Consider the following 23,147-nt stretch of genomic DNA (forward strand, 5'->3'; position numbering starts at 1 on the left):
ACACAGAAATTCCAAATTGCATCAGGATCCACTGCAAATACTATGATAGTTAGGTGGAAGGTGAGAAAACTTGGACTTCATGGTCGAGCGGCTGCTCATAAGCCACACATCATGCCGGTAAATGCCAAATGACGTCTCCCTTGGTGTAAGGAGGTAAACATTGGACGACTGAATGGTGGAAAAACGTTGTGTGAAATGACGAATCATGGTACACAATGTGTTGATCCTATGGCAGCATGTGGGTATCGCAAATTCTTGGTGAACTTCGTCTCCCACTGTATGTAGTGCCAACAGTAAAATTCGGAGGTGGTGGTGTTATGGTGTGGTCGTGTTTTTCACCGTTATTTTGCATGGCGCTATCACAGCACAGGCCTAGATCAATGTTTTAAGCACCTTCTTGCTTCCCACTGTTGAAGAGCAATTGAGGATGGCAATTGCATCTTTCAACACTATCAAGCACCTGTTCATAATGCATGGCCTATGATGGAGAGATTACATGACAATAACGTCCCTGTAATGGACTGACCTGCAAAGTCTTGATCTGAACCCTACAGAACACCTTTGGGATGTTTTGGAACAGCGACTTCAAGCCAGGCCTCACTGACTGACACTGATACCTCTCCTCCATGAAGAATTGGCTGCCATTCCCCAAGAAACCTTCCAGGACCTGATTGAACGTAAGCCTGTGAGAGTGGAAGCTCTCATTAAGGCTAAGGATGGACCAACACCATACTGAATTCCAGCAGTACCGACAGAGGGCACCACAAACTTGTAAGTCATTTTCAGTCAGCCATCCAGATATTTTTGATGATATAATGTAGGTCTTTTGCTATTCCTTATCTATATAAATGGTTTGGGAGACAATCTGAGCAACTGTCTTAGGTTGTTTGCAGATGACACTTCCATTTATTGACTAGGAAAGTCATCAGAAGATCAAAACAAACTGCAAAACAATTTTGAAAAGATATATGTATGGTGTAAAAATCGAAAATTGACCCTAAATAACAAAAGGTGTGTGGTCATCCACATGAGTGCTAAAAATAATCCACTAAACTTAGGTTACATGATAAATCAGTCAAATCTAAAGGTTGTAAATTCAACTAAATACCTATGAATTACAATTACAAACTACTTAAATTGGGAGGTACACATATAAAAGTTGTGGGGAAGGCTAAACAAAGACTGCATTTTATTGATAGGACACTTAGAATATGTAACAGATCTACTAAGGAGACTTTTTACATTATGCTTGTCTGTGCTCTTTTAGAACACTGCTGTGTGGTGTGGGAACATTACCAGATAGGATTGATGCAGTACATTGAAAAAGTTCAGAGAAGGGCAGCATGTTTTGTATTATGGAAAAGAAGGGGAGAGAGTGTCACTGAAATGATACAGTATTTGGGATGGACATCATTAGAACAAGCACTTTTTTCGGTGCGGAGGATTCTTCTCATGAAATTCCAGTCATCAACCTTATCCACTGAATGTGAAAATATTTTGTTGACACTGACCTACATAGGGAGAAATGCTCACCATGATAAAATAAGGGAACACAGAGCACATACAGAAAGACATAGGTATTCTTTCTTTCTGCCTGCTATACGAGATTGAAATAATAGAGAATTGTGAAGGTAGTTCGATCAACCCTCTGCCAGGCACTTAAATGTGATTTGCAGAATATCCATGGAGATGTAGATGTAGATGAAAGCTAACCCTTACTGTCAAACAATGGAAAATCCAGGATGGAATGTAACAATACGAGAGAAGGAAAGTTGCTACTCACCATATAGCGGAGATGCTGAGTCGCGATAGGCACAATAAAAAGATTCACACAATCATAGCTTTCAGCCATTAAGGCCTTTGTCAGCAGTAGATATACATACACACATGCACACACACTCATGCAAGTGCAACTTGCACACACGTCTGCATTCTCAGAGAGCTGAAACTATACTGCGAGCAGCACCACCAGCACATGATGGGAGTGGCGACTGGGTGGGGGTAAGGAGGAGGCTGGGATGGGGAGGGATAACATGGTGGGAGTGGCGGACAGTGAAGTGCTGCAGTTTAGATGGAGGGTAGGAGAGAAGGTGCGGAGGGGGAGGGGGTAAGTAGCGGAAAGGAGAGATATAAAAATAATAATAAAAAGAAATTAAAAGACTGGGTGTGATGGTGAAATGATGGCTGTGTAGTGCTGGAATGGGAACAGGGAAGGGGGCTGGATTGGTGAGGACAGTGACTAACGAAGGTTGAGGCCAGGAGGGTTACGGAAATGTAGCATGTATTACAGGGAAAGTTCCCACCTGTACAGTTCAGAAAAGCTGGTGTTGGTGGGAGGGATCCACATGGCACAGGCTGTGAAGCAGTCGTTGAGATGAGGGGTATCATGTTTGGCAGCGTGTTCAGCTACAGGGTGGTCCACTTCTTTTTTGGCCACAGTTTGTTGGTGGCTGTTCATGTGGACAGACAGCTTGTTGGTTGTCATGCCTACATAGAATGCAGCACGTTGGTTGCAACTTAGCTTGTAAATCACCTGACTGTTTTCACAGGTAGCCCTGCCTTTCTTGGGACAGGTGATGTTAGTGACCAGACTGAAGTAGATGGTGGTAGGAGGATGTATCGGACAGGTCTTGCATCTAGGTCTATTACAGAAGTATGAGCCATGGAAGGATTCCTCTAGATGGCCCATAAACAGGTTAGCATTGGATGGTGCCATGTGGATGCCCATAGCTGTACCACAGATTTGTTTGTAGGTATTGCCTTCAAAGGAGAAGTAATTGTGGGTGAGGATATAGTTGGTCATGGAGACAAGGAAGGAGGTTGTTGGTATGGAATCCATAGGGCCTCTGGACAGGTAGTGTTCGATAGCACTAAGGCCATGGGTATTAGGAATGTTATTGTACAGGGAGATGGCATCAATAGTGACGAGCAGGGCACTGTGTAATAAAGGGAAAGGAACTGTGGAGAGTCGGTCGAGGGAATGGTTGGCATCTTTTATATAGGAGAGCAGAGATTATCTCAGTGGGGGCACCGTAATTGGCCACAATGGGGCATCCTGGATGGTTGGGTTTATGGACTTTTGGAAGAATGTAGAAGGTGGGAGTGCGGGGATTGGTAGGGGTAAGTAGAGAGATCGACTCTGGGGAGAGGTTCTGGGATGGTCCTAAGGATTTGAGTAATGATTGGAGATCCTGCTGGATTGCTGGAATGGGATCACTGTGGCATGGTTTGTAGGTGGAAGTATCTGACAGCTGATGAAGCCCTTCTGCCACATAATCCTTGCAGTTCAAAACTAAGGTAGTGGATTCTTTGCCTGCAGGTAGAATTATAAGATTCGGATCTGTTTTTCAGTTCTTTCTGCAGATGTAAGGTTAGTATGTATGTTGAGGGATTTGGGGAATGATGGTGAGGCAAGGTTTGAGGATAAGAAATTCTGGAAAGTTAACAGGAGGTGATTTGGAGGCAGAGGGGGTGGATCACAGTTGCATGGAGGAATGAACTGAGTTAGGCAAGGTTCAATATTGGTCTTTGGTTGAGTCTGATTGGTTGGGTTGGTGACGAAAAAGTGTTTCCACTGTAGGGACCAGGAGAAGAAGAGAAGGTATTTAACTAGTCCTGAATGGTTGAATTTGGGAGTGGGGCAAAAGATGAGGCCTTTGGGAAGGACTGAAATTTCTGTGGGACTAAGGCTTCTGGAGGATAGGTTCATAATTGTGTTGCAGGTCTGTTTAGGTTTTGAGTTCTGTGTGGTGGTGGCAGGGAGTTTTGGAGGGTGGGGTAAGTGTAGTAGGTCTGCGAAACAGGGTTTGTCAGCTATGAGGGGGCGTGGGAGGTTGTTGTAGAAGTGGTGGACAGTGGTAGTCTGAGGTGGGAGTAGGAAGTGAGCAGGATGGAGAGTTTTTTGAGGTGGCGTGCATGTTGCTCAAGATCCTGCAGGGCAAGAGTTTCAATGTGTGTTATGGGTTCCAGGAATTTGGGATTACATAGCAGGAGAATTTTGCGAATGGAGAGAAGGTACTGCAAGGAGGATTGGGCTTGGTTGGTATGGTATTGCAGAAATATGTTGGTGAGGGCTAAGGATTGGCGGAATCTGAACAGGTGGAGGTCATTGTGGAAGCAGGGGTGCCAACCAGAGATGGGTAATTTGATGGTAAGGCCATTAGGGGGGATTTTATGAGCCAAGCAAAAATGCAGGAACAGTATGTGGGACTGGGCTCTGGCTAAGGATAAGGAAACTTTTCTGTATTGATGCAAATGGAAGGAGCAAAGATCCATGGTGGTGCAAAAATGCGAAAAAATACGTAAGAAAATAGAATTAAGTCCGAAAAATTAAACAAAAATACACCCAAATATGTGTGAAGAGTACGAAATGGATGCAAAGGGGGAAAAAAGAGATGAAATCTGAGGAAGAAGACGATAGAGGAAGGCAAAAACTCACTAAAATTAATGAAAAGTCACAAAGGTCAAAGTGGAGAATAACTAATCATTAATAAATATATGTATATTACTGTGGGTAGCAGGTTTGAGGGCGGATAAGCATAGAGAAGGGGGATGGCAGATGTGATTGGATGAGGTGGATTTAGTGGGTGCAAACAGGGATAGAACAGAGAAAGTGTGGGGGGTGGGGAGGGGTTCATAATTAGAGATGTAAGATCACGTGGCACCGGAAAAGTGAGGGAGATAACACTCAAAAATACGGGAACTGACACTGGGAGCATGATCAGTTTGAAGGTATAGGCTTAATTGTATCGGTGGGAGTAATGTGGGACATAAGATGCTGCACCAACAATCAGCATGGTCTTGAGGCCGTCTGTTGCGTGCGGCTGAGTCCATTGGTACAGTGTGGCTCATAAGTAGAGCATGCAGTGTAGTTCGTAAGGCAACAAGAGAAACACAGGAAAGAAATGAAAGAAGGATGGCCATTGAGTATAGGGATGCCAAATAAAGTAGTTACAAAGGAAAACAGCACAGGGTTATGATCGAAGAAAAGCCGTCAGGAAAAATCAAACAATGGAAAATTCAGGATGGAATGTAACAATACGAGAGAAGGAAAGTTGCTACTCACTATATAATGGAGATGCTGAGTCATGATAGGCACAATAAAAAGATTCACACAGTCATAGCTTACAGGCATTAAGGCCTTTGTCAGCAGTAGATACACATACACAAACGCACACACGCACACACACACTCATGCAAGTGCAACTTGCACACACGTCTGCAGTCTCAGAGAGCTGAAACTACAATGCGAACATGTGAGAGTGGCAACTGGGTGAGGGTAAGGAGGAGGCTGGGGTGGGGAGGGGGAGGGATAGTATGGAGGGAGTGGCGGGCAGTGAAGTGTTGCAGTTTAGACAGAGGGTAAGAGATAAGGTGCGGAGGGGGGAGGGGGTAAGTAGCAGAAAAGAGAGAAATAAAAATAATAATAAAAAGAAATTAAAAGACTGGGTGTGATGGTGAAATGAGGGCTGTGTAGTGCTGGAATGGGAAGAGGGAGGAGGCTGGATGGGTGAGGACGTTAACTAACGAAGGTTGAGGCCAGGAGGGTTATGGGAACACAGGATGCATTGCAGGGAAAGTTCCCACCTGCACAATTCAGAAAAGCTGGTGTTGGTGGGAAGCACCCATATGGCACAGGCCATGAAGCAGTCATTGAGATGAGGGGTATCGTGTTTGGCAGCATGTTCAGCTACAGGGTGGTCACCTTGTGTTTTGGCCATAGTTTGTCGGTGGCTGTTCAGGCGGACAGAGAGCTTCCTACTCCCGCCTCAGAGTACCACTGTCCACCACTTCTACAACAACCTCCAACCCTCCCCCAAGCCCCCTCATAGCTGACAAACCCTGTCTCGCAGACCTAATACACTTACCCCACCCTCCAAAACTACCTCCCACCACCACATCGAACTCAAAACCTAAACAGTCCTGCAACACAGTCATGAACGTTTCCTCCAGAAGCCTTAGTCCCACAGAAATATCAGTCCTTTCCAAAGGCCTCATCTTTTGCCCCACTGCCAAATTCAACAATGCAGGACTAGTTAAAGACTTTCTCTCCTTCTCCTGGTCCCTACAGAGGAAACCCTTTTTTGCCACCAACCAGACCAATCAGACTCAACCAAAGGCCAATGTTGAACCTTGCCTAACTCAATTCACTCCTCCATCCAACCGTGATCCACCCCCACTGCCTGCAAACCACCCCCTCTTAACTTTCCAGAATTTCTTATCCTCGAACATTGCCTCACCATAATTCCCCAAATCCCTCAACATGCATACTAGCCTTACATCCGCAGAAAGAACTGCAGTACACCATCTAAAAACAGATCTCGATCTTATAATCCTACCTGCAGACAATGGTTCCACCACTGTAGTTTTGAACTGCAAGGATTATGTGGCAGAAGGGCTCTATCAGCTGTCAGATACTTCTGCCTACAAACCATGCCACAGTGATCCCATTTCAGGAATCCAGCAGGATCTCCAGTCACTACTCAAATCCTTAGGACCATCCCAGAACCTCTCCCCAGTGTCCATCTCTCTACTTACTCCTACCACTCCCCACACTCCCACCTTCTACACGCTTCCTGAAGTCCATAAACCCAACCACCCAGGAGACCTCATTGTGGCTGGTTACGGTGCCTCCACTGAGAGAATCTCTGCTCTCATAGACCAACAGCTTCAACCTTTTACCCAGAACCTATCCTCCTATATAAAAGATACTAACATTTTCTCAACCGACTCTCCACAGTTCCTTTCCCTTTACCACATGGTGCCCTGCTCGTCACTATTGATGCCACCTCCCTGTACACTAAGATTCCTAATGCCCATGGCCTTAGTGCTATTAAACACTACTTTTCCAGATGCCCTATGGATTCCAAACCAACAACCTCCTTGCTAGTCTCCATGACCAACTGTATCCTCACCCACAATTACTTCTCCTTTGAAAGCGTTACCTACAAACAAATCCACGGTAAGGCTATGGGCGCCTGCATGGCACCATCCAATGCTAACCTATTCATGGGCCATCTAGAGGAATCCTTCCTAAAAACCCAGAATCCTAAACCCCTCACCTTGGTCAGATTCATTGATGACATCTTTTCTATCTGGATTGAAGGTGAGGACACCTTATTCACATTCCTCCAGAACCTCAACAACTTCTCGCCCATTTGCTTCACCTGGTCCTACTCAACCCAACAAGCCACCTTCCTAGATGTTGACTTCCACCTCAGAGATGGCTACATCAGTACCTCCGTCCATATCAAACCTACTAACCACCAGAAATGCCTCCACTTTTATAGCTGCCACCCGTTTCATACCAAGAAGTCCCTTCCATACAGCCTAGCCACCCATGGTCATCACATCTGCAAAGATGAGCAGTCCCTCTCTAAATATGCCGAGGGTCTCACTGAAGCCTTCAGTGACCGCAATTATCCTCCCATCCTTGTGCAAAAACAAATCTCCCGTGCCTTATCTCTCCAGTCTCCTACCACCTTCCAAAATCTCACAGTCCTGCCACAGAGGAGCATTCCCCTCATAACTCAGTACCATCTGGGACTGGAGCAACTGAATTACATTCTCCGACAGTGTTTCGATTACCTCTCATTGTGCCCTGAAATGAGAAATGTCCTACCCACTATCCTTCCCACCCCTCCTACTGTGGTATTCTGCCGTCCACAAAACCTACACAATATATTTGTCCATCCTTACACAACCCCTGTTCCCAATCCCTTACCTAATGGCTCATAACCCCATAATAGACTTAGATGCAAGACCTGTCCCATACATCCTCCTACCTCCACCTACTCCAGTTCGGTCACTAACATCACCTATCCCATGAAAGGCAGTGCCACCTGTGAAGACAGTAATGTGATTTACAAGCTAAGCTGCCACCACTGTGCTGCATTCTATGTAGGCATGACAACCAAGCTGTCTGTCTGCATGAATAGCCATCGACAAACTGTGGCCAAAAAAGAAGTGGACCACCCTGTAGTTGAACACACAGCCAACATGATACCCCTCATCTCAATGACTGCTTCACGGCCTGTGCCATATGGATCCTTCCCTCCAACATGAGCTTTTCTGAATTGCGCAGGTGGAAACTTTCCCTGCAATACATCCTATGTTCCCATAACCCTCCTGGCCTCAATCTTCATTAGTCACCGTTGTCACCAATCCAGCCCCCCTCCCTGTTCCCATTCCAGCACTACACAGCCGTCATTTCACCTCCACACCCAGTCTTTTAATTTCTTTTTATTATTATTTTTATATCTCTCCTTTCCGCTACTTACCCCCTCCCCCCTCCGCACCTTCTCTCCTACCCTCCGTCTAAACTGCAACACTTCACTGTCTGTCACTCCCACCATATTATCCCTTTTCTCCCTGCCCCAACCCCCTCCTCACCCCCACCCAGTCACCACTCCCATCATGCACTGGTGGTGCTGCTCGCAGTGTAGTTTCAGCTCTCTGAGACTGCAGACATGTTTGCAAGTTGCGCTTGCATGAGTGTGTGTGTGCGCGTGTGTGCACGTGTGTCTACTGCTGACAAAGGCCTTAATGGCCGAAAGCTATGATTGTGTGAATCTTTTTATTGTGCCTATCACGACTCAGCATCTCTGCTATATGGTGAGTAGCAACTTTCCTTGTCTCATATCGCTAACCCTTACTGTCATTGCTATCCGTTGTCTGTTCGTTTGAAGTCAGAAATTAGTTATGTTGTATTTTACTTTTGCTGGTTCATACAGTATTAACTTACAGTTACTGCAGAATTCAAATGCATTATGTATAATTACTGATTTATTTAGACAACTGTAATTGTATGAATGTTTGAGTGTGTTGATATAATATGGTCACACAGTGGTTAGACTATTTTCAAACATCACAGATAATTAATGAAAAGCAACCTGTAGCTTCTGAAGTTAATTCTACATTTGTATTTTCTTAATTATTATGTTTCTAGTAGAAGTGATAAATATTTTATATTGTGACTAAATTTTGTGTGGTATGTCAGTACATTTAATTACCTACTTGAGTTATACTTAAAGAGTTATTATGCTTTATTTTGTGAAGTTTCAAAACTGATAAAGTCTGTAATGATAATACAGAGTCAACATACTTCTGGTTTCTATAGTCATTGTGTAATAGTCATTCCATTAGTGGAGCAGATTTATTGTCCACCCTCATGGAAGTGTTCAATACATAGAGCAGCTTTTACTAATTATGTCATCCATACTTCATGGGGTTCATTAAGTATTGAAAAAGGAGGAAAATTTTGTGCAAAGTGAGGCTATATAAAATTACAAAGAAACGCTCAAGCAGTACTCAAAAATGAGTCACACTATTGTTGTCTATGTGGTCTCCTTTATACATGAGCCATCCATCCATAGAATTCTCCCAAAAAACAGATGTCAACCATTGCTTTACCTTCTACTGCCCTCACATGCTTACATATTTAAGCAAGATGACTATGTCAAGCAGCACAATAATAAAGTTGTATTAGAACTTTATGGGTTTGTTTTTCCTTGTCATCTGCATTAACTTAATTTTTTTTTTGCGTTTACAGCAAGCTGCAATTTATCTTACTAACTATAAATTTTGTCTAAGTCATCTTGCTCCCTCTTACAGTCACACAGTGATACATAATCAGACACTATGACATCTACAGCAAAAATCTTCAGATTGCTACTCACCTTGTCTGTCAGATCATTTATGTGTGTAGAGGATAGATGTGGTCCTATCACAGTGACCTGATCCACCCCTGACAATACCCTTGCTCTCATGAACACTTGCCATCAAGCACACTCACATATCTGGGGACCTAGCCTGTGTGGTTGGACCTTCGTTAACAGTCTGTAGTGGGGCACTGTATCAAACACTTTCCAGAAATCTAGGAATATGGAATCTGCTTGTTGTCCTTCATCCATGACTTGCAGGATATCATGCAAGAAATCCACAAACTGAGTTTCACATAAGCTACAGTTTCTAAATCCATGCTGTCTCAAGGAAATATATTATATTTGAATTCAGAATTCGTTCAAGAATTCTCCTGATGACCATCGTTAAGGATATATTCTGTTATTTTGTGGGTCTGTTCTTTTACCCTTCTTATATGATGAGTCACCTGAACATCTATCAATACAAACCTTGCCCATAAGTTCTCTGTGTCTGTCATATTGGAAATAAAATGGACTTTCTACTGTTCTCATGATAAATACAAGCTGAGTAAGGGACCAGTGCCATAGAGTACACAATGTAAAACCAAACTGGAATTCCATTCAGACCTGGTGACACATTTGTTTTCAACTCTTTCATATGATGCTCTCGGGTGTGTGAAGGTCAAATGATGTTATGTTTGCATGATCCTCCTGCATGAATGATTTCTTTAAACATGAAAATTAAGACTTCAGCTTTTGTTTTGCTGTCATCTGTTGCCACATGAGATTGATCAACAAGCGACTGAAAAGAAGCTTTCAATCCACTTACTGATTTTATGCAGGACCAGAATTTTTCTTGGCAAGGTGAAATGGTGGAAGTAGTTGCATGATTCACATACTGATCATTTTACAGGTGCACGAATTTCTACTAACTTTTGTCTGTCATCATTTGCTCATTTGGCTTTGAACCAAGAGTGCAACAGTCTCTGTATCCTCAGCATTTTCCAAATTTTGTTCTTAAACCACAGTGTGTCTTTTCTGCCTTAATCCACCTATTCAACATGTACACTCTCCAGAGCATGATTTACAATCAATACAAACCTTGCCCATAAGTCCTCTGTGTCCATCATATTGGAAATAAATTAAGTGCATTCACTGTCTGGGTGAAACGCAAAAATACTCTCATAGCCTTCATGATGGATTTATTAACTTTAAAAATCATCGCCGTTATGAGGACATTGTGATCACAAGCCCTGTCTCTATATTCCCACTATGATAAGGTCAGGGCTGTTGTAGCTACAACGTCTAATGTACTTTGATTCTGTGTGAGTTGTTGAACTAGCTGCTCAAGACAGTTTCCAGAAAATGTGTTCAAAATTATTTCACAAGACTGCCCATACCAATTTTAATGAACCAATAGACATCCCAGTTTGTACTTGGTAAGTTAAAGTCACCTCCAAATAACACTGCATGCTGTGATTACTCCACACTATTAAGTGTAGACTTCCTTTGAACGATTCTAAAAATCTCAGAGTGGAACAGGGTGGCTGGTAAAAGCTTCTGATAATTAACTTGAATTCAACTCAACCTCTTACTTGTTTCCCGATAACTTCAAAGTTACACTCATTTTTGACTTCAGTAACCACAACAAATCTCTTCCTAAGGAGTCTAATCTGTCTATCCGATATAGGTTCTATGCTTTATTAAATATTTTGCAGCTATCTGCTATGGGTTTCAGCCAGATGTTATTTCCAATAATAATTCAAGTGTGACAGCTGTACTTGGTGGTAATAAATTCAGGAACTATGTTATGAATAATTTATCAATTTACTGTTAAAATTTTGATAGTCACAGTAACTTTACTTTGTACATGATTTGATTTCACTCTCTGCAAACCAACTGGTCAGCCATCATAAGAGGACCTCAAACTATCTTATAGCCTAAAAAATCTCCCAAGTGCACAGTACAAGTACCCGCCCATCTGAGTAGCTGCTTCTTTTGTGTAGTGTACCCCTGATCTATCAAGAGGAATTCTTCACTTCTCCATCCAACAACACAGCCAAGACCAACGCAGAATCGACGGAGCCTTTTGTTGAGACCCTGCCCTTGGCTCCAAACAAAAACACCCTGATCAACTCTGGGAATGATGCCACAAATTGCAAGCTCTGGTTGCACTTCACAAGTGCAACCAACAGTATTCATCACTTCCACCAGCACCCTGTATGAACTGAGGATGGCCTCACTGTGGTGATTCTGTATTAGGTGACAGTACTAGCACAAGACACTGTGGTGCATTATGCTAACTACTTAAGCCCCATCTTATTCTACTATTTGCTCCTGTGAACATGAATGCATTATGCAGGCCTTGGAGTCACTCACGTCCATCTAGAAAGTATTTACTGAGGTTAACGAAGGCTATGTTAGCCTGATGTACTCGATGATGCCCTTTAGCTACAGTGTCTAATGTATTGTCCTAAGAAATACCAAATTAAGATCAGTCTGAAGATGCCTAAATAAGGTGAAATGCATAGTTGATAAATAAAAAAAACTAAAATTGCAACCAACACTGTTTTCAACTAATACAGTTAAACACTGGTTTGCTGAGTCATGCCACAGATGGGTTAGAAGGCTTTCTTTAGTTTAGCGAAAGCTTGAGTGAGAAATTCTTCTCATGCTTCATTAGATACTAGTGTTCTTTTTTTCTTTTCTTTCAGAGCAGCTGTCCCATACTCAACTGATTTTTTTTCATTTATTCATTTTTTAAATCTCCTCCTCAAGACACCTGTGGTTTGTTTCCTCTTTTTGCTTTCCTTTCACATTCTTCCTCATAAGCAATATAATTTGCATATGCTTGCCGTCCATGCCTAATGAGCTGGAATTCAATGGGCAGAGGGAGAAAATGGGGGTATTATCCCAAAAGATCCCTCAGAGTTGAAACACTCTAAAAATCTTTCAGTCACCACTGCCTTGTGTTCTTCTAGTGTGTGCTCCATGTCCACATTTTTGTGGGAAAATATAAGAGAAGCATTTACAAGTTTTGAAACATTTGGATATTTTTAACTCTATGGATCATGAGTCTCATTTTGAGATGTACTGTTTTCAGCAACTGTCAATATCTTTGTTATTTATGGCTGAGTCATCTGCAGAACCTTCCACTTGTCTAATAAGTAGTCTTGCCAAAGGTCAAACAACATAATTTTTGCAACCTTTAACATGTCACTGCAGCTTCTGCTCTTTATTCTTTCTATAGGGTCTAAAGACCTAAAACATTTTAGTAGTGCACTTGATAAGCACATCTTTTTCATTACATTTGCAAGCTAAGATGTAATGTTTTTGGGTATTCCTTAGAAACCACAACTTATCACATACTTCCAGTTTACTAAGCTCTTTGATTACTTGCTCACTAGTAATTAGTTGTTCAAGAGGAAGCATATTATCCAATATAAAGAATTCATTATGAAGAATTTCAGAAATACTCTCAATTTTTCTCAAAGTAGAAACTTTCAACAGATGCGGCAAAAAGGTTTGAAGTATGTTTTCAATATATGACTGAAACTTGTGAATCAAAGGTGTTTGGCTTTGAAAATGTTTTGCGGACTTACTAAATAATCCTGTAGATGAAATTATGAAATGGAATACTGCTTTCGATGGAGATTTTTTTTTTTTAAAAAAAACAAACATTCACAATGGCATTGGAGAATTTGGACAGAATAGTGGCACAATTACTTTATAGAGTTATACGCTTAAGGAAGTAATACAGAATACCATGCCCCTGTTCCAAAATCCTGTTGACTGAAGTTCCAGAAGTCTTAAGTGGTATCATACATTATGTTTACAAAGCTGTGATATCCAAAAATAAGAAAATGAATATAAAGGAGACAATGACCTTTCATAATGAATTGTTATTGAGAGGTGGAGAACAACTATCCGTCCCAGTATTATGAATGGATGGTGCTAGCAAATTACATCTAATGTAGTGAATAATAATGAGTGATTCTGCCCCCCTTCCCCTGTCATGGTCTCTCTTCATCTCTCTCTCTCTCTCTCTCTCTCTCTCTCTCTCTCTCTCTCTCTCTCTGTCCACCCCACCCAGGCCTGGATGTGCACACAGACTGCCATTTGTAGACATGCACTGTATGTTACAGAACTTCATGGTTAATGATAACTTTCTAAAGAAATGCACCTTGATTTGTGTAATTCATTCATGTTTCATTTATTACATATAACTGAATACTGTTACAGTAATACAAGCTCCTTTAAGATGAGATAGCCATTAACAGCAACCATGTTCTACATCCTGGAGGACCTCCTCACTATGGATAAATTGGAATGAAAGTAAATCTAATTTAATCTAATTGCAATGCAGAAACCAAAATTATGAAGAAAAGGTGTTAGTAGATAAAAATAAATAAATAAATAAATGTGCTAAGCACATCCAAATAGTGTATACTTACCCTGAACCGTATTTGTGGTTGACAGTGAGGACTTCCAGGACAATGAAATGCTAGAGACTGTTGACTTTGACACTTCAAAGTCTGTCGGTGCTAAGGGAACTGGAAAGTGAAGAAAATTATGTGATGTATTTTTGCTTGTAAGAGAAATATACAGTGCAAAAACTACAAAGCCATAGAAAATATATATGCTTGTGAGGCAAACATACTTCAATATTTTTAAAACAAAAGCAGAAAACTACTTCACCTTACTATGATTGAGTCAGTAATTGAACTAATTATTATTTTTGAATATATAATTAATTTAAATGCATGTAAATACTTTCAGTTATGACTGTAAAAGTGGACAAGTTCACTAATATTTACCTTAAGTGAGCACAAATTTTCATAGCTTTGTTTTGATCCCTCTGTCCAGCTTTCACTGATTTTATTTGCCACACATAATTATGATAATTCTGTAATATAATTAATTAAGATAACTGATAGTCTATATCACTTACTGCCTTTGTTCCTGCTCTCTTAAGAAGGCATGTAATGAAACAATGAATTTAGAATATTATAGAACCAGGTTTAAAAAACCATAACCACAGTTTTCTTAATGAAATGTCATATCTAAAGACTAACATATGAACACTTGAAATTCTGTAAGTCAGTCTTTCGCCACTGACACCATGTAGAAAATGGCTGTAGTTCACAAATTGTTTAGAAGTATAGTTCTCTAGTCATTTCAATCACTGTTTCATCAAATCTGAAAACAAATTCAGGAAAATAACAATCAAAGATTTCACTGAAATAGAAGAACATAACCGTACCTAGAGAAAATATAATTCATGGTAGGGTGACAGCAGCATGAAAGAAATGATACTGTGTCCCAGCATTTTGGATACAGAAGTTTCTTTCTCTAATATCAACTACACAGAAAAAGGGAAATAAGAAAAATGGTGTTAATGAGAAAAGACAGCCACTAACAATCCTATACTGATTGAGGCACACTAGTTGTGGACTTACTGCAATTCATGAAGTTTATAACATTGTTACATGCAGGACAGTCACTTAGTTGCTATAATAGTGAAGGGAAAGTCAAATGATGCTAACTGCTGACTGATCATTTGATTGTTTCATAATTCAGCCAAGTATTTCAGTCAGATGAAATAACTAAAGGAAACTAGTCTCTATGGCCATACCAGCTATATGAATGTTTTCACTCATTCCCTGTGTCTGAGTGTTTTCAGTTAATGTGATACAGAGCAAAGTGATGCAGTGGTTTGCACACTGGACACTCATTCGGGAGGATGATAGTTCAAACCTGCATCCGGACATCCTGATTTAGGTTTTCCATGATTTCCCTAAATTGCTTCAGGCAAATGCTGGGATGGTTCCTTTGAAAGGGCATGGCCAACTTCCCCACCCTTCCCTAATATGATGGGACCAACAACCTCACTGTTTGGTCCCTTACCCAAAATTAACCAACTTAAAGTGACACAGCCAAATGACACACATCTCTGACTCTTACATTATGGCAATTATATGAATGTTTTCAGTCAGTCTAAGGGCAGTAAACTTTTTAAAAGACAAATATTGTATCTTCTTTTAAGGGGAAGTGAATAAAGAGTATATTTCTAAAAGTGAAGTATATTTGAAATTATATTGACTGCCATGAGCGAAATGAGTAAACTGCTGCTCAAACCCATATTAAGTGGTTCATACGTTTGGATTGATCATCTAATTTGTAGTCCATCTGTATCATCGAAACTTTAAAAAAATTTCTTAGTGGGAATCTGCAAGATATCTTGTAACTAGTTTACAGAGTAGAAAACTCAACTCAGTGCCAGCTATGAGGTAATTTGTTGTCAACAGTTGCCAGCTTTGATATTTTGAAACATGTTCAACAATATGATCCATGCCTTTGTTGTAACTGTGTCAGTAGTTGTTCCAACTGATGTTTATTGCTATCTATGTTCTTTTTAAAATGCCTAGTGATACGAGAAAACTAAGTGATGTAGAACTTGAACAGTTACCTAACATGAGTGAATCAGAATGGGACAAGTTCATGGACAAATTCTCAGATGGTGGAAGTCTCCACAACACATCTGCATGTGAGCATTTAAGTGAGGATTCTGGTGCAGACAACAGTGAGTGCAATGAAGGAGATGAGCAGGTTGGCCCAAAAGCAAACACTACAAATAACAGTGGTGAATGCCATGAGATTCAAGATCCACCAGTATTTGTGTTCAACAGGGATGTGGGACTAAAATTACATTTAAAAAGTTTTGGCATCAATGCACTTGTTGATTTGTTTCTTTCCAAAGACTCATTATGTGAACACACAAATTTATATGCAAGCCAGAAAGTAGATACACATGGGAGGAGAAGATCAACTAGCCTCTCAAGGTGGAGGGATACAGATGTCATGGAAAGGGAAGTATTTCTGGGGCTGTTGCTGTAAATGGGATATTGTTGTTTTCCATCAACAGAATATTACTGGAGTACAAGTTCTTTTTAAAGTGTCATGTTCTGGAGATTTGTTATGAGTAGAAATAGAGTCTCAGGACAAATAACTGCAATACAGTGATCGACTCTACAAAATTAGACCACTTTTGGATCATCTCAATGCCATCATGAGCAATAATTATGTTTCAGATAAGAATCTCTGCTTTAATGAATCAATGATTTTTTTTGGCATGGCTGTCTGTTTTTTAGGCAGTATACCATGAACAAGAAATGCAAGTATGGTGTAAAACTTTATGAACTCTGTGAATCTAATGGTATAGTTCTCAAAATAAAAATCTACTGTAGCAAGTCACAGGAGAAGCTGCAGCTGAAGTTGTTTTATACCTGATGGAAGTTTTCTTGAACAAAGTATATGTAGTTCATATGGACAATTTTCATAATTCTGTATCACTTACAAAACCTATGTGCGTGGAACATTATGTAACAACAGAAAAGGAAACTCAAAATTTATAGTTCCTATGAAACTGAAGGAAGCTCAGATGACATGGAAAAGAAATGACCATGTCGTTGTTTGCAAATGGAAGGACAAAAGGAAAGTCCTGGCCATTTCTAATATGTTCTGTGCCAAAATAGAGGAAGTTCACAATCAAAATGGCAAAGTTGCCTTGAAACCAAACATAGTCAGAGACTACAACAATGGTACTTTTGTGAAAGAAAGTCAGCTCTTTGTGTGGAAGAATGTTTTAAGATGTATCATCAATAAAAAAAATAAACAAAAATAATAAAATAAATCTTTATTTTCATTGCCAATATTATGATAAGGAAAGTTGCTACTCACCATATAGCAGAGATAACAAAAAGACTCTCACAACTAAAGTTTCGGCTATTGGCCTTTGACAACAACAACAACAACACACACACACACACACACACACACACACACAGTGTGGTTTCAGTCGCGTGAGACTGCAGCTATGTGCGTGAGTTGCATTTTGCATGTGTGTGTGTGTGTGTGTGTGTGTGTGTGTGTGTGTGTGTGTGTGTGTGTCTGCCAATGGCTGAAAGCTTTAGTTGTGAGAGTCATTTTGTTGTGTCTATCTGTGACAGCATCTCTGCTATATGGTGTGTAGTAACTTTTGTTCTCATAATATTGTTACATTCCATCCTGGATTTTCTATTGCTTGATCTTATTTTCATTACCATTAGAAACACATAGTAAACATTTTACCTCTAGAGCTAGAATATTTGTATGAACTTTTGTATGCACTTTTCTGTCAGTTTACTCCAGGAGTGAAAAAAAATTCTGTTCCATCATGCCCAAAAGATTTATTATACCTGCCCCTGATATCCAAGATCTGTAAATTGCATGTATTTGCTACGAATTTTTTTGTATCTGAGTTTACGCAGAAACTTGTTTTCTATGAGTTCTGTCATAGTGGACGCTGGCAGCCACGTCATCAGGTATGAGATAAATTGTAGTTGGCAGTCAACATGTTAAATATGAATTTTTCATACTTCTGACATAATGTTTTGTTTGATTTAAAAGATTAATACCTGATGCTACATTGTTGTTGCTGTTGTGGTCTTCAGTCCAGAGACTGGTTTGATGCAGCTCTCCATGCTACTCTATCCCGTGCAAGCTTCTTCATCTCCCAGTACCTACTGCTACCTACATCCTTCTGAATCTGCTTAGTGTATTCATCTCTTGGTCTCCCTCTATGATTTTTACCCTCCACGCTGCCCTCCAATACTAAATTGGTGAGCCCTTGATGCCTCAGAACATGTCCTACCAACAGATCCCTTCTTCTAGTCAAGTTGTGCCACAAATTTCTCTTCTCTCCAATTCTATTCAATACCTCCCCATTAGTTATGTGATCTACCCATCTAATCCTCAGCATTCTTCTGTAGCACCACATTTCGAAAGCTTCTATTCTCTTCTTGTCTTAACTATTTATCATCCACGTTTCACTTCCATACATGGCTACACTCCATACAAATACTTTCAGAAACGACTTCCTGACACTTAAATCTATACTCCATGTTAACAAGTTTCTCTTCTTCAGAAACGCTTTCCTTGCCATTGCCAGTCTACATTTTATATCCTCTCTACTTCAACCATCATCAGTTATTTTGCTCCACAAATAGCAAAACTCATTTACTGCATTAAGCCTATCATTTCCTAATCTACTTCCTGCAGCATCACCCGATTTCATTTGACTACATTCTATTATCCTCATTTTGCTTTTGTTGATGTTCATCTTATATCCTCCTTTCAAGACACTGTCCATTCCATTCAGCTGTTCTTCCAGGTCCTTTGCTGTCTCTGACAGAATTACAATGTCATAAGCGAACCTCAAAGTTTTTATTTTCCTCCTCATGGATTTTAATTCCTACTCCGAATTTTTCTTTTGTTTCCTTTACTGCTTGCTTAATATACAGATTGAATAGCATTGGGGATATGCTAAAACCCTGTCTCACTCCCTTCCCAACCACTGCTTCCCTTTCATGCCCCTTGACTCTTATAACTGCCATCTGGTTTCTGTACAAATTGTAAATAGCCTTTCGCTCCCTGTATTTTACCCCTGCCACCTTCAGAATTTGAAAGAGAGTAATCCAGTGAACATTGTCAAAAGCTTTCTCTAAGTCTACAAATGCTAGAAACATAGGTTTGTCTTTCCTTAATCTGTTTTCTAAGATAAGTCGTAGGGTCAGTATTGCCTCATGTGTTCCAGCATTTCTACGGAATCCAAGCTAATAATAATGACGTGTGACGAGGGCCTCCCATCAGGTAAATCCTTTGCCTGGTGCAAGTCTTTTGATCTGATGCCACTTGAGCAACTTGTGTGTCGATGGGGATAAAATGATGATGATTAGGACAACACAACACCGAGTCTGTGAGCGGAGAAAATCTCCGACCCGGCCGGTAGTCGAACCCAGGCCCTTATATACCAGGGGCACACAGAATCCAAGCTGATCTTCCCCGAGGTTGGCTTCTACCAGTTTTTCCATTTGTCTGTAAAGAATTCGTGTCAGTATTTTGCAGCCGTGGCTTATTAAACTGATAGTTCGGTAATTTTCACATCTGTCAACACCTGCTTTCTTTGGGATTGGAATTATTATATTCTTCTTGAAGTCTGAGAGTATTTCACCTTTCTCATACATCTTGCTCACCAGATGCTAGAGTTTTGTTAGGACTGGCTCTCCCAAGGCTGTCAGTAGTTCTAATGGAATGTTGTCTACTCCCGGGGCCTTGTTTCGACTTAGGTTTTTCAGTGCTCTGTCGAACTCTTCACACAGTGTCATACCTCCTATTTCATCTTCATCTACATTCTCTTCCATTTCTATAATATTGTCCTCAAGAACATTGTATACACCCTCTATATACTCCTTCCACCTTACTGCTTTCCCCTCTTTGCTTAGAACTGGGTTTCCATCTGAGCTCTTGATATTCATGCAAGTGGTTCTCTTTTCTCCAAAGGTCTCTTTAATTCTCCTGTATGCAGTATCTATCTTACCCCTAGTGATATGTGCCTCTACATCCTTACATTTGTCCTCTAGCCATCCCTGCTTAGCCATTTTGCACTTCCAATCAATCTCATTTTTGAGACGTTTGTATTCCTTTTTGCCTGCTTCATTTACTGCATTTTTATATTTTCTCCTTTCATCAATTAAATTCAATATCTCTTCTGTTACCCAAGGATTTCTACTAGCCCTCATCATTTTGCCTACTTGATCCTCTGCTACCTTCACTATTTCATCTCTCAGAGCTATCCATTCTTCTTCTACTGTATTTCTTTCCCCCATTCTTGTCAATCATTCCCTAATACTCTCCCTGAAGTTCTCTACAACCTCTGGTTCTTTCAGTTTATCCGAGTCCCATCTCCTCAAATTCCCACATTTTTGCACTTTCTTCAGTTTTAATCTACAATTCATAACAAATAGATTGTGGTCAGAGTCCACATCTGCCCCTTAAAATGTCTTACAATTTAAAAACTGGTTCCTAAATCTCTGTCTGACCGTTATATAATCTATTTGAAACTTGTCAGTATCTCCAGGCTTATTCCATGTATACAACCTTCTTTTATGATTCTTGAACCAAGTATTAGCTATGATTAAGTTATGCTCTGTGCAAAATTCTACCAGGCGGCTTCCTCTTTCATTCCTTAACCCCATTCCATATTCACCTACTATGTTTCCTTCTCTTCCTTTTCCTACTATCGAGTTCCAGTCACCTATGACAATTAAATTTTCACCTCCCTTCACTATCTGAATAATTTCTTTTATCTCATCATACATTTCATCACTCTCTTCATCATCTGCGGAGCTAGTTGGCATATAAACTTGTACTACCATGGTAGGTGTGGGCTTCGTATCTATCTTGGCCACAATAATGCATTCACTATGTTTGTAGTAGCTTACCTGCATTCCTGTTTTCCTATTCATTATTAAACCTACTCCTGCATTACCCCTATTTGATTTTGTGTTTATAACCCTGTAGTCCCTGACCAGAAGTCTTGTTTCTCCTTCCACCAAACTTCACTAATTCCCACTATATCTAACTTTGACCTATCCATTTCCCTTTTTAAATTTTCTAACCTACCTGCCCGATTAAGGGATCTGACATTCCACGCTTCGATCCATAGAACGCCACCTGTGTACTCCCCGCCCGGAGATCCAAATGGGGGATTATTTTATCTCCGGAATATTTTACCCAAGAGGATGCCATTATCATTTAACCATACAGTAAAGCTGCATGCCCTAGGGAAAAATTATGGCCGTAGTTGCCCCTTGCTTTCAGCTGTTCGGAGTACCAGCACAGCAAGGCCGTTTTGGTTAATGTTACAAGGCCAGATCAGTCAATCATCCAGACTGTTGCCCCTGCAACTACTGAAAAGGCTGCTGCCCCTCTTCAGGAACCACACGTTTGTCTGGCCTCTCAACAGATACCCCACCGTTTTGGTTGCACCTACGGTACGGCTATCTTTATCACTGAGGCACACAAGCCTCCCCATCAACGGCAAGATCCATGGTTCATGCTACATTATAAATTTATATTTAAATAAATGTATAATTACTTTTTTATTTAAATCTATTGAAGCTCTGCCTCTTTATTCTTGTGGTTTTGTACCCATCACTGGTAATCCTATGTCAGTAAATGCTGAGGACATGGGGAAAGAAAGTCACATTTTTTTTAAAAATTCGTGATTTAATCGCATACATCACTTGTTAGAAGAATTTTTTGTGAGGAATATTTGTCATGATTCATCAAGTTTTTTGAATTTCTTTAATTACTATAGTTTCATAATATGAATCATTCTTGGAGATACTGTGTATCACATTATATTTATGTTGAGGATCACTTTTTATCCATTTATATGTAATCTTCCATTCTCACACTACTGAGCATTTTGGAATTTTAATTCAGGCACAAGAAAATGTCTATCCATAAATACAGACAAAAAACTGAGGAAAAAGCTACTTATTGGCACCCCACAAAAAGCAATTATCAGGACACCAATAACAGTGATGACAGGAAATAACAGAGAGCAATCAACAATAACAATTTAACAAAGGCAAAATGACTGATTCTTTACACTTAGAACTGAATGCACCAGACTGTGTTGCTCCCACAGGCTAATTTCATCAAAACAAATGAATGAATGAATAGTCCAACTGATACAGTAAAGCTTCAACAGATTGTATCAACTGGTTTCATTGGGTTGCTCACGCAGACTGGTTTCACTCAAAAGAATGAATGAATAATTCAGCTGCCGGCCATTGTGTCCGAGCAGTTCTAGGCGCTTCAGTCCGGAACTGCGTTGCTGCTGAGGTTGCAGGTTCAAATCCTGACTCGAGCATGGATGTGTGTGATGTCCTTAGGTTAGTTAGGTTTAAGTAGTTCTAAGTCTAGGGGACTGATGGCCTCAGATGTTAAGTCCCATAGTGCTCAAAGCCATTTGAACCATTTGAATAATTCAGCCAGTATGTAAAACTACAACAGAATAAATCAGTTATTTTCCAGCAACTGACTGAATCAATTGTTTTCATTCAGCTGTTCCCATCACTGTGCAGTATTTAATGGTAATACAAACTGAGTCATACATGTGGTGGGGAGGAAAAAAAAAAAGGACAATAATAAGTGAAGGATAATAGCATATCCACACAGAATAGTGCACACATTAAACAGGACTTATTATATGAGATTTCCTGAACAACAGTAGCTCATTACACATAATGATGAAAAAAAATGCAATATATCCTACAGATTAAGGCAAGAGGACTGCAGACCAGCTCACTCCAAAACAGGCAATAAAAATGTGCTGTAGCATAGACAGCACCCCAAAATGGCAAATAGACAGGATGATGGGAAATTAAGAAAAATAAAATATCTCACTGCATGACAGAAAGAGAGAGAGTGAGAGAGAGAGAGAGAGAGAGAGAGAGAGAGAGAGAGAGAGAGAGAGAGAGAAAGAGAGAGAGAGAGAAAAAGTGACAAAAGTAACCCTTATTAAAAGCTGATGCACATATAGTATTTGGAAGATAAAGATTCATGAATATTATTTTAAAGTATTGCACCTCTAGATGGGGGCTAAATATAAGATGA

The 23,147-nt window shown here is 40.3% G+C and overlaps 1 protein-coding gene across 1 annotated transcript in view; it reads right to left on the reverse strand.

Moving 5' to 3' along the window:
* Nucleotides 1–23,147, reverse strand: part of LOC124595367 (Down syndrome cell adhesion molecule-like protein Dscam2) — a 266,443-nt gene that overhangs the window by 106,887 nt on the left and 136,409 nt on the right. The window contains exons 11-12 of the mRNA XM_047134085.1: nucleotides 14,593–14,610; nucleotides 14,096–14,194 (exon numbers count right to left, since the gene is read on the reverse strand). Coding sequence (XP_046990041.1) covers nucleotides 14,096–14,194; nucleotides 14,593–14,610 — 117 coding nt within the window. The remainder of the gene's footprint in view (nucleotides 1–14,095; nucleotides 14,195–14,592; nucleotides 14,611–23,147) is intronic.

Source organism: Schistocerca americana, chromosome 2 (genome assembly GCF_021461395.2).
Source record: "Schistocerca americana isolate TAMUIC-IGC-003095 chromosome 2, iqSchAmer2.1, whole genome shotgun sequence".
NCBI lineage: Eukaryota > Metazoa > Arthropoda > Insecta > Orthoptera > Acrididae > Schistocerca > Schistocerca americana.